Source organism: Cervus elaphus, chromosome 22 (genome assembly GCF_910594005.1).
Source record: "Cervus elaphus chromosome 22, mCerEla1.1, whole genome shotgun sequence".
Classification (NCBI taxonomy): Eukaryota; Metazoa; Chordata; class Mammalia; order Artiodactyla; family Cervidae; genus Cervus; species Cervus elaphus.
In genome coordinates, this window is record NC_057836.1 from 36,677,207 (window position 1) to 36,689,843 (window position 12,637).

Consider the following 12,637-nt stretch of genomic DNA (forward strand, 5'->3'; position numbering starts at 1 on the left):
AATGCTTACCATCTTGAGGACACAGACAAACTGTCCGGATGGAAGCTAGATGAGATTCGGCAGATTACAGTGTCCTTCCTGAAAGAGATCAAAGATTTATTCTTCTTTGTCACACTCTAGGTTCTGGCATCTTCCTGTAGCTTCTCTTTCACAGGAGTCCCCTTTGCCCCACATCCACTGTGGGTCCCCACATAGGTCAAAGATGAAGCTCAGGACTTCCCTGGTGATCCAGTAGTTAATAATTTGCCTGCCAGTGAAGGGAACATGGGCTCGATCCCTGGTCCAGGAAGATACCACATGCCGCAGAGCAACTAAGGCCATGCACCACAACTACTGGGGCCTATGTGCCTAGAGCCTGTGCTCTGCAACAAGAGAAACCGCTGCAATGAGAAGCCCACACACTGCAAGAAGAGCAGCAACCAGAGAAAACCTGTGTGCCGCAATGAAGACTCAGTATAACAAACATTTTCTTAAAAAAAGATAAAGCTCAGTTTTGCCACAGACTGATTGGCCAGCGCTTGGTTGCCCAGATGATTCCAGTGTCTCTGTGGTTCCCCGTGCCTCTCCCTCCATCTGCTCCTAATCATAGCCATAAATCACTCTTCTAGGAAGATGCTTGCCAGTCACTTCCTGTTTTGTCAGTCTACAGTCTACTCTGTCCCTTAGGAATTCTGTCTCTCAAGGTCCTGAGGTCCAGACCACACTCTGTGACAATTTACTACGGTCACCCATTTGAGTGCCAGAGGAGACGATTTCTTGCTATTTAAGGCTGGGTACAATCCTCTGACCTCTGCTTGTTCTGGTGGCTCAGATGGTAAAGAATATGCCTGCAATGCAGGAGACCCAGGTTTGATCCCTGGGCTGGGAAGAAGAGAATGGCAGAAGAAAAGAGAGTGGCAACCCAACCCCACTCCAGAATTCTTGCCTGGAGAATCACCATGAACAGAGGAGGCTGGTGGGCTGCAGTCCATGGGGTCACAAAGAGTCAGATACGACTGAAGGACTAACACGCAACCCTCTGATCTCTGCTCATTACTACCAGTTACATTTCACTTAAATACTTTCTTGTGGCTTTTCATTTGAGCTTTCCAGCATCTGTCTCACCCTTTCTACCTTCTTTCCTATTTCCTTTCACTATGATTTTTCTCACTACTTACATACTCTTAACAATTCAGTTCTTTGCTCTCCAGCTAACACTTGCCTGTCAGGCAGGCAGGAAGTTTCTTGTTCTCATACACAGTTACTGGACATATACTGTATAGTGGTTGAAACTTTAAGAAAGAAATTTGGGAATATTTTTCTAAATCCTTAAAAAATCAGTATATGATATTACCAGGAGTTCCACTTCTAAGTATTCTAAGTAAGTAATAGAGATGCACTGAAAATTCCCAAACAGGGATATTCATTACTATATTGATTGTGTGTTATTTGCCCAGTCATGTCCGACTCTTTGCAACCCCATGAACTGGAACCTGCCAGGCTCCTCTGTCCATGGAATTTCCCAAGCAAAAATACTGGAGTAGATTGCCATTTCCTTCTCCAGGGGATCTTTCCAACCCAGGGATTGAACCTGGGTCTCCTGCATCACAGGTAGATGCTTTACTGTCTGAGCCACGATATTGTTTATAGTAGTGAGAAATGAGAAATAACTTACTTGTCCACAATATGAAGAGAGTAAAACAAACATCAGCTTTACAAATACAAAGAAATATACTATCGTCCCTGCAGCACTGAGGAGATGGCTCTCATGAAGCTAGGTGATGAGATGCCTCTGCAGATGAAGCCAGTTGGGAAGGAGCAAGCATTGACAGAGAAAAACAATGGCTTTCTTCAAAACATCGATGTGGCTGAAGGCACAACGCAGAAGTAAGTCAGGGCTGAGCTCCCAGGGGTCCTTTGTGCGGTCTTGTCTGGAGACTTCCTCAGGCTGGTAGGACCAACGGATGAGATTTCCAAGTTCAGGGTTTGGGTTGACAACCTTCTCTACAATTCTTCTAGTTCTGACCTAATGAATATCTAGTGTGGTAGTTCCAATGAGACAGTAAAGGGACCTACGATCAGAAACTAGGCAGAGAGCTGTCAATAGGAATGGTCAAGATTCTAGTTTCCATTTGTGTAAAAACGTTGGTGTATTGTACTTTCATTATCTTCACCTGCTAAAGACATCAACCATTTAAAATGGTTTCTAGAGTAGAGGAAGTACAAATATTCATATAAATGCATATGTGCATTTGTCAACATATGATAACATTGTACATTATAAAAATGGTTTATAAAAAAAAATGGTTTATAACCTTTTTAAATCAAAAGAAATTTTTTAAAGGAAAAGGTTTCTCAGAACCTCTCATATGTCAAAAAAGCTACTACATCAAAGATGTTTTAAAATTCATTTATAACTTATTAATAACAGTAGCATATACATTTGGAAACATTCAGCAGTATTTTTTAAATCTATAGAAATGTATATTGATTCCAGGACCACTTTCTCTGGAGGATGGGTAGAGAGGGCCCCCCACCTCAAGTTTTAAGACCTATAGATAAGAAACTACTGTCATAAGCCTTCATCACTTGTATATTATGATTCATTCGAAAGTATATGTGAGTATGTGTGTGTGTGTGTACACATCTATACACATACATGCAGTCCAGCGAAATAACAATAGTCTAATAGATAATGGGCAAGGGATTATCAACACAATTACCACAACAAAGGAAATGCAATGAGTTTTATACACACAGGCAAAGATGTTCAACCTCTCATAAAAAGAGATTAAAACTACCATGATAAACCAGTTTAAGTTTACCAGATTGACCAAGATCAAAAACTTTTCTAATACATGATTTTAGAAAAGAATGGGAAAACAGGATCACTCATCATTTTTTTCTGGAATTTTAAATGGATTTAGCCACCTTAAAGCATAATTTGGTAAACTATCAAAATTTTGGGCTTCCCAGGTGGCATAGTAGTAAAGAATCTACCTGATAATGCAGGAGACACCAGAGATTCAGGTTTGATCCCTGGGTTGGGAAAATTCCCTAGAGGTGGAAATGGCAACCCACTCCCATCTTCCTGCCTAGAAAATTTCCTGGACAGAGGAGCCTGGCAGACTATAGTCCATGAGGTAGCAAAGAGTCAGACATGACTGAGCTACTGAGCACACACACACATATTTTTAAAGTATGTGTGTCTATTAAGCCAGCAATTCTATTGTAGAGTTTATTCAATAGATATTCTTGTGCATATGCACATAGATGTGTAGGGATATTCCTTGCAGCATTGTTTGTAGTGGTGATTGATTAGAAACAATGCATATAAACATTAATAGAGAACTGATTAGCAAATTATGATATAGCCTCAGGAGGGAATACCATATAATGATGTTTAAAATGAGGCAGCTCTGTAAGTACTAATATGAAATGAACTCCAAAAGAAGTCATTAAAAAAGAAATATAAAGTACAGCATATGTGTATCAGTCACTCAGTCATGTCCAACTCTTTGCCACTCCATGGACTGTAGCCCTCCAGGCTCCTCTGTCCATAGACTTCTCCAGGCAAGAATACTGGAGTGGGTGGCCATCTCCTTCTTCAGGGGATTTTTCTGACCCAGGGATTGAACCCTGGTCTCCTGCATTGCAGGTGGGTGCTTTACTGTCTGAACTTCTACAGAAGCCCTATAAAGTACAGTAAGTGTATGTAAAATCCTCTAATTTGTATTTTTAAATGCATATATATATTTACATAAACATAGCTGCTTATTTATGCATAGAATCTCTGTGGAAGAATAAATAAACTACTGAATGTTGGGAGGAGGACATCTCAGGGCCTAGACATCATGATGGTAGCACAGACTTCCTCCTTTCCTAGGAACCATAGGACACTCTTCTTTGGAAGGGGGTGCCATGCTGCATGGCTTATGGGGTCTTAGTTCCCCAAGCAGGGGTCAAACCCAGGCCTTCAGCAGTGAAATTGTGGAGTCCTAACTGCTGAACTACTGGGGTTTTACCATATGATACTTTTTAACTCTACTTTTAAAAGAAGAATATTTATTATTTGTTTATTTTACACATACATTTGCACACACACAGTATGTTTGTGCAGTGGCTTTAGAATTCAGAATCTCACTGTTAAATCATTTATTAAGTCAGTCAACAAATATTTATCCAGCCTCTCTATTTCTATCTCGAGTAATACACTGCACTAGACATTATTCACACAGAATAAAATCAGTACAATAGTAGAAGGTGCTTTTAGGGGCCAGAAAGATCCAGGTGTTCTTCCTCTAGAAATGTCTGGGGCAGGCTTAAACTGTAGACTAAAGACATAATAACAACCTCTCCATCATGTGACTTACAGTTTGCTAAGGGAATTTACCAGAATGGACCACAACTTGGACAGAACAGATGAGGAAGACATTTTCTCTGAAAACTATCAAACTGACTTCCTTCAAGATTTGGAGACTAAAAAATGGGTAAGGGACAGACTTAATCATTATTATCTTTGGTGTGGGGGAGAAATCCCTTACGAGTAGCTGTGAGGACATGGACGTTTGTCTTTTTGTGTTTCTTTTTCTCGGGGATGGTTTGGATCACTGCCTCCTATACAGTGTCATGAACCTCCGTCCATAATTCTTCAGGCACTCTTGTCCATCAGATTGAATTCCTTGAATGTATTTGTCACTTCCACAGTATAATTGCAAGGGATTTGATTTAGGTCATCGTAAAGGATTTGATTTCTCCAGATATGTGCCCAGAAGTGGGATTGCAGGCTCACATGGTAACTTCATTTTTAGTTTTTTAAGGAACATCCATGGACTTTCCAGTTAGCTCATTTTTTAAGGAACATCCATGGACTTTCCAGTTAGCTCAAACGATAAAAGAATCTGCCTGCATTGCAGGGGACCTGGGTTTGATCCCTGGGTCAGGAAGACCCCCTGGAAAAGGGCATGGCAACCCACTCCAGTATTCTTACCTGGAGAATTCCATGGACAGAGGAGCCTGGGAGGCTATGGTCCATGGGGTCTCAGACAATTTACAGTGCCACCAACACTGTAGGAGGGTTCCTTTTTCTCCACACCCTCTCCAGCATTTGTTACTTGCAGACTTTTTTTTTTTTTTTTTTTTTACTTGCAGACTTTTTGATGATGGACATTCTGATTGGTGTGAGATGATACCACTTTTCTGTTTAATTATGTCCCATTTGTTTATTTTTGCTTTTATTTTTCACCTTAGGCAGATCGCAAAAAAATATTGCTGCAATTTATGTCAAAGTGTGTTCTGCCTATATTCTCTTCTAACAATTTACCATGTTGAGTTTATTTTTGTATATGGCATAAGGAAATGTTCTAATCTCATTGTTTTACATGTGGCTCTCCAGATTTTCCAGCACCACTTATTGAAGGGACTGTCTTTTCTCCACTGTATATTCTTCTCTTCTTTGTTAAAGACTAATTAACCATAGATGTGTGGGTTTATTTCTGGGCTCTCTATTCTGTTCCATTGATCTATGTGCTAGTACCATGCTGTTTCAATTATTGTAGTCTTGTTGTGTAGTCTAAAGTCTGGAAGGGTGATACCTTCAGCTTTGTTCTTTTTCTCAGGATTATTCTGGTAATTTAGGGTCTTTTTTGTGGTTCCATATAAATTTTAGTATTATTTGTTTTAGTTCTATGAAAAATGTCCTGGGTATTTTAATAGAGATTGCATTAAATCTGTAGCCTGTTTTGAGTAGTATGATCGTTGTTTTAATGATATTAATTCTTCCAACCCAAGAGCACAGAATATCATTCCATTTCTTATATCATCTTCAATTTCCTTCATTAATTTTTAAATATTTTTCAGAGTATAGGTCTTTATTCTCTTTGGTTATTTATTCCTATGTGTTTTATTCCTTTTGAAGCAATTTTAAATAAGTTTTTTTTTTTAACTTTCTCAAAAAATGTGGAACACTTCATGAATTTGTATGTCATTCTTGTTCACGGGCCATGTTAATCTCTGTATCATTCAAATATTAGTATATATACTGCTGAAATGAGCACTAATTGACTCTTAATTCAGTCTGAACCTCTCTCAGTCTTTGAAATTCAGTCATCTAGCTGACACGAATGGAGAAACTTGATGCTGGAGTTTGTCATGGAAAGAGTTTATGCTTTCATTTAGTTCAAAGCAAATGCATGACTAAGATTCCTTTTATTATTGATGTGCAGATCTCCCCCATAGATTCCCCCAGTTTATTGGCTATACAGGAAGGTGATTTCCAATCTGTGGAGTGGGTATTTCCTATTCTGAGGCTTATTCAACCCTCAAAGGAAGTCCAGGATTAATCTCTTTGTCTACTTCTCTTTTGAATACATTTTGGGCTTGGGGATAGCCAGCCGACTCTACAATCCTTATAAGGAAGAGTCCTCAAAGAACATCCCAAGCTGGACTTCACTTTCAAGGATTCTGCAGTAAGGGGGAAAAAAAGAAACAAAAGAAATAGAAGTGGGACTTCCCTGGTGGTCCAGTGGCTAAGACTCTGAGCTCACAATGCAGGACGCTCAGGTTCGATCCCTGGTCAGGGAACTAGATCCCACATGCTACAACTAATAGTCCGCATGCTGCAACTGAAAGATGCCACACGCTGCAACGACAGAAGATCCTGAGTACTGTAACTAAATCTGGTACAGCCAAATAAATAAATAAAAATAAATACAGAGAAAAAACAAATAGAAGAGGATAGGTGTGAAGGGATAGAGTTAGATGTGTGGAGTATAAATAATAATGAGACAGACAAAAAGTGGAAAGAGACAGACAGATACCCATTACAAATAATAATAAGAAGAAGAAGAACTAAATTAGAAGAGGAGCTTTAAAGTGGGGGAAGAAATAGGGAAAATGAGATGTGGGAGCCATGAACTTAGTGAACGCATAAATTGAAGGTAAAACTCTATAAATACTGTTATCTGTTTCTTTGTGGGGTCCTTGTCACTGGACTCCAGGCATATGTTCCAACCATTAGTCAGTGAACAATGATACTATCACTTGTTGGCCTAGGATAGAATAAGTCTAGTTAGATAATAAAATTATTCACTCTGTAAGATTTATCAAATAGTCTACACTGGCAGGGCATATGAAGGGTATAATGCCTTCATTATTATAGACTATTTCTTACAAACTTCAAGTCAGGGCATTAAGGTTTAAGAAAATATTTTTTTAAATTTATGATTGTATTTATTTATGTTCATTTGTTTATATGGAAAATCCTTTAATTACAGAAAAATAAATCACATGCTGTCACATAATTAACAAATAATTATTAATAAATTTAGCTCTCTGCTGAAAAAAAGGACAAATAAATGACTTCTTAAGGAAAAAATCTTTTCCTTTTATTCTTTGAAAGCAAACCAGAAGGTCTCTACTTTGCATAATCTTACATTTGTCTTTTATAAGAGAAAGATTTAAAGGACAATTTCAGAAAATGAACAAAGAGTTAAGAGGAGCAAAAAAAGATCAATTGTTGGTTTAATTAACAAAATCACCTTTTTAGCTAGACTGCCAAAACTGCCGTGTCTAACCGTCAAAGCCCCCTAAAACACTTAGAAATGAAGATTTTGCTCTGGTTTCCCATTTTCAGTCCCTGGCACTGCTATCAGTTCAGTTCAGTTCAGTTGCTCAGTCGTGTCCAACTCTTTGTGACCCCATGAATCGCAGCATACCAGGCCTCCCTGTCCATCACCAACTCCTGGAGTTCACCCAAACCCATGTCCATTAAGTCAGTGATGCCACCCAACCATCTCATCCTCTGTCATCCCCTTCTCCTCCTGCCCCCAATCTTTCCCAGCATCAGGGTCTTTTCAAATGAGTCAGCTCTTCACATCAGGTAGCCAAAGTATTGGAGTTTCAGCTTCAACATCAGACCTATCAATGAACACCCAGGACTGATCTCCTTTAGGATGGACTGGTTGGATCTCCTTGCAGTCCAAGGGACTCTCAAGAGTCTTCTCCAACACCACAGTTCAAAAGCATCAATTCTTTGGTGCTCAGCTTTCTTTATAGTCCAACTCTCACATCCACACATGACCACTGGAAAAACCGTAGCCTTGACTATGGACCTTTTTTGGCAAAGTAATGTCTCTGCTTTTCACTATGCTGTCTAAGTTGGTCATACCTTTCCTTCCAAGGAGTAAGCATCTTTTAATTTCATGGCTGCAATCACCTTCTGCAGTGATTTTGGAGCCCAGAAAAATAAAGTCAGCCACTGTTTCCCCATCTATTTCCCATGAAGTGATGGGACCGGATGCCATGATCTTAGTTTTCTGAATGTTGAGCTTTAAGCCAACTTTTTCACTCTCCTCTGCTATATATAGTGCCAATTTCAGATGCCAGGTCAGTGAGCAGATTTTCCTATTTCCTGCTTTTGTTTGCATCTCTCACAAACATAATGTACTTATATAACCACTTATTGCGGATCCACTATGTGCTAGGAGAAGGGGACGACAGAGGATGAGATGGTTGGATGGCATCATCCACTCAATGGACATGAGTTTGAGCAAGCTCCAGGAGATGATGGACAGGGAAGCCTGGCATCCTGCAGTCCATGGGCTCTCAAAGAGTCAGAGAGGACTGAGCGACTGAACAACAACAAATGTGCTAGGATATATATATGTGTGTATATATGTGTATGTATGTATATATATATATATATATATATAAAATTCTTTCCCTTCAGTGAGCTCACACACTAGGAGGGGCTCAGGCAAGAACAAGCGTGTGTAAGAAAAAATCCTCCCTAGAAGTAGCAGATGTGCTAATGAAGTACACAGGAGGGAGGGCTTAAGACTGGGGATATGACAGCTGAGTTTTGAAGGATGATCTAGATAGAGGAAAAGCATTTCAGAAATAAGGCACAGCACATGCAAAGATAAAGGAGTCAAAGAGAAACAGTGCGGTGAGAGAGGAAGGCTGCCGGAAAAGGCATGACAGGCAAGCAGGCAGGCAGGATGCTGAGGTCGGGATAGAGCAGGATGCAGGCAGGAAGCCAGGACACCAATAGGAGTCAGGAACTGATTGAGGACCTGAGATAGGGCCCCGACTGGGATGCCATGAACAGAGATGCAGGGAGGATGGGGGAAAAGGACACTGACTGAAAAGATAAGTATTAGTGGATACTGTACTAAGTGGATATGAAATGGGTAATAAGGAGGGGAAAGAATGTCTCCCATGACAATTCAAGGACTTCTTCCAGTCTTCAGAAAGAGACATCTGGATGAATGGGGGGGCCATATGCAAGGGTGGGGAACTGGACAAGCTGAAGGGAAATATGATGAGTTCCATTTTTTACTTTCCGAGGAATATGAGCTCTTTCAAAAGCTGCACATAAATAGAAAGTAATGCCTTTAGCTTCCCTTGTGGCTCAGCTGGTAAAGAATCCGCCTGCAACATGGGAGACCTGGGTTTGATCCCCGGGTTGGGAAGATCCCCTGGAGAAGGGAAAATACCCACTCCAGTATTCTGGCCTGGAGAATTCCATGGACTGTATAGTCCTCGGGGTCACAAAAAGTTGAACATAACTGAGCAACTTTCACTTTCACTTTCAATGCTCATGGTTTAGTCGCTAAGTCGTGTCCGACTCTTGTGACCCCATGAACTGTAGCCCGCCAGGTTCCTCTCTCCATGGGATTTTCCAGGCAAGAATCCTGGGGTGGATTGCCATTTCCTTTTCCAGGGGATCTTCCCGACCCAGGAGTCAAACCTGGGTTTCCTGCATTGCAGGCAGATTCTTTACTGACTGAGCTATGAGGGAAGCCCTTAGACTGTGTATTTTATGCAACATTAGTCTGTTATTTTAAAAACATACACATTTCTTTATGTGTTTAGTCTTGTAGGTTTTATTTAGTCCTATAGATTTTATTTACTTATTTTTAAAGTCCTTACTGAATTTGTTACAATATTGCTCCTGTTTTATGCTCTGGGGTTTTTTTGACCACAAGGCCTGTGAGATCCTAACTCCCTGACCAGGGACTGAATTCATACTCTCTACATTAGAAGGGAAAGTCCTAACCACAGGACCATCAGGGAAGTCCTAGTCTCATAGATTTTTTTTTTTAAAAACTCTTTTTATTTCTATTTCTTGCCTTTTGACTCTTTTGTGATATGTTAACTACTACAGTAAAATGACTGATGAAGATGAAATGTTATCAGAGATTATTGGACATAGACCTCTAGAGATGGTCTGGCCCAGTTTTCTTACTAGGCCAGGAAGCTGAGCTTTATGGTGGTTAAGTGACTTGTTCAACACTCACAGCAGTAGAACCAGACTTAGACCTCCGGTTCTCTGCTTCCCAATGTGGTTCTTTCTCTACATCACAGTGTTTCTGCTGCTTTTGAATATCCTGGCCAAAGATTTAGTGGAAAGAAATTCAAATTGTGGATGCCTTTTATTTACAAAGAGATATAGTAGAGATATAAGAAATAGTGGAGAGGAGGGAGGAGCCAAGATGGCGGAGGAGTAGGACGGGGAGACCACTTTCTCTCCTACAAATTCATCAAAAGAATAACTGAATGCAGAGCAAACCTCACAAAACAACTTCTGATCGCTAGCTGAGGTCATCAGGCGCCCAGAAAAGCAGACCATTGTCTTCGAAAGGAGGTAGGACAAAACATAAAAGATAAAAAGTGAGACAAAAGAGCTAAGGACGGAGACCCGTCCCGGGAAGGGAGTCTTAGGCGGCCTTGCTTGGGCTAGGGTCCGGGCCTGAGTGCCCTGAGGACAATCGGAGGGAGCTTCTGTGAGGTGCCAACTTGAACTGTGGGAGACCAAAAGAGAGAAAATTAACCTGCCGGAACACACTGCCGGCCGTTCGCAGAACAAAGGGACGGAGAAAGTCCCAAGAAGAGGTCGCAGGCTGCGGACCCACCCAGCCCCGCCGGAGGCAGGAGGCAGGGGGGAGGGGAAGGTCGCGGCGAGACACAGGGCGCAGGCACCCGACCGGCGCGGGCGGGGACTGGGGCTGGGGACGCGGAGGGCGGAAGGCGCGCGCACCCGACTGGCGCCAGCGGAAACTGAGACTGGGTCCGCGGAAGGGAGTGAGTGCGCCACACCTGGGGAGAGTGCGCCCATCAAGCCCCTGGCTGCCTGGACCGCTCTGACGGGGAAGGCACAGAGAGCAGGCGCAGCTTTTCCTTCCGCGCTTTTGTGTAACACCCGAGGGCTGGAACCTAGCGCAGCGCGGGGCGCGCTCCATATAAAACAGCCGGGAGCCTGAGCAGCGCAGACGGAGAAAGCAGCGTCAGCCCCTCCCGGCAGCGCCAGCCCGCCCCCGCAGGGCCAGCCCCTCCCCGCAGCGTCAGCCCCGCCCCGCAGCGCCAGCCCATCCCCGCAGCGTCAGCCCCTCCCAGCAGCGCAACGGAACTAGCTAACTGAATAAGAGTCCACCTCCGCCCGCCTGTGTCAGGGCGGAAATGAGGCTCTGAAGAGACCGGCAAACAGAAGCCAAATAAACAAAGGGAACCGCTTCAGAAGGGACTGGTGCAACAGATTAAAATCCCTGTAGAAAACACCGACTTCACGGAAGGGCCCTGTAGATATCGAGAAGTGTAAGCTGGAACGAGGAGCTATCTGAAACTGAGCCGAACCCACACTGACCGCAACAGCTCCAGAGAAACTCCTAGATATATTTTTACTTTTTTTTTCTAAGGAAAAAAAAAAAATTTTTTTTCTTTTTATATTTTTTCTTTTTTATTTTTTCTCTTTTATTTTCCTTTAAAATTCCCTATTACTCCCCCATTACTCCTTAACTTTCATTTTCATAGATTTTTACGATTTTTTTAATTAGGGGGGAAAAAAATTTTTTTTTTCTTCTTTCTTTCTTTTTTTTTTTTTTTCTTTTTTTTCTTTTTCTTCTTTTTTCTTCTTTTTTTTCCTTTCCGTTTTCTCTTTTATTTTCTATTTTTCTTTTTCTCTTATTTCTTTTTAAGTCCTCTAGAACTCCTCTACTACTCTTCATTTTCATTTTCACTACACTATAACCTTACCAAAAAAAAAAAAAAGAGAGAAGCCCTATCTTTAAACCGAAGATTATTCTCTCCCAATCTTGACTCTCTGTTTTCTACCTCAGAACACTTCTATTTCCTCCTTTCCCCTTCTCTTCCCAATCCAATTCTGTGAATCCTTGTAGGTGTCTGAGATATGGAGAACACTCTGGGAACAGACAGCTGCGTAGATCTGTCTCTCTCCTCTTGAGTCCCCCTTTTTCTCCTCCTGCTCATCTCTATCTCCCTCCTCCCTTTTCTCCTGTTCATGTAACTCTGTGAACCTCTCTGGGTGTCCCTAACAGGGGAGAATCTTTTCGCCATTAACCTAGAAGTTTTATTATCAGTGCTGTATAGTTGGAGAAGTCCTGAGACTACAGGAAGAATAAAACTGAAATCCAGAGGCAGGAAACTTAAGCCCAAAACCTGAGAACACCAGAAAACTCCTGACTACATGGAACTTTAAGCAATAAGTGACCGTCCAAAAGCCTCCATACCTACACTGAAACCAACCACCACCCAAGAGCCAGTAAGTTTTAGAGCAAGACATACCACGCAAATTCTCCAGCAACACAGGAACATAGCCCCGAATGTCAACATACAGGCTGCCCAAGGTGACACCTAACAC

General features: G+C 41.6%; 1 protein-coding gene and 1 non-coding gene across 2 annotated transcripts in view; one reads left to right on the forward strand and one right to left on the reverse strand.

Moving 5' to 3' along the window:
* Window positions 1–1,752: 1,752 nt before the first annotated feature.
* The window catches only part of SMCO2 (single-pass membrane protein with coiled-coil domains 2), a 39,551-nt gene continuing 28,666 nt past the window's right edge, over window positions 1,753–12,637 (forward strand). Inside the window, exons 1-2 of the mRNA XM_043882590.1 lie at window positions 1,753–1,866; window positions 4,355–4,469. Of these exons, the coding sequence (XP_043738525.1) occupies window positions 1,766–1,866; window positions 4,355–4,469 (216 nt within the window). The 5' untranslated portion in view covers window positions 1,753–1,765. The remainder of the gene's footprint in view (window positions 1,867–4,354; window positions 4,470–12,637) is intronic.
* On the reverse strand, window positions 5,932–6,035 carry LOC122680896. Its single transcript, XR_006336814.1, has one exon. It is a non-coding gene; the product is annotated as a U6 spliceosomal RNA (small nuclear RNA).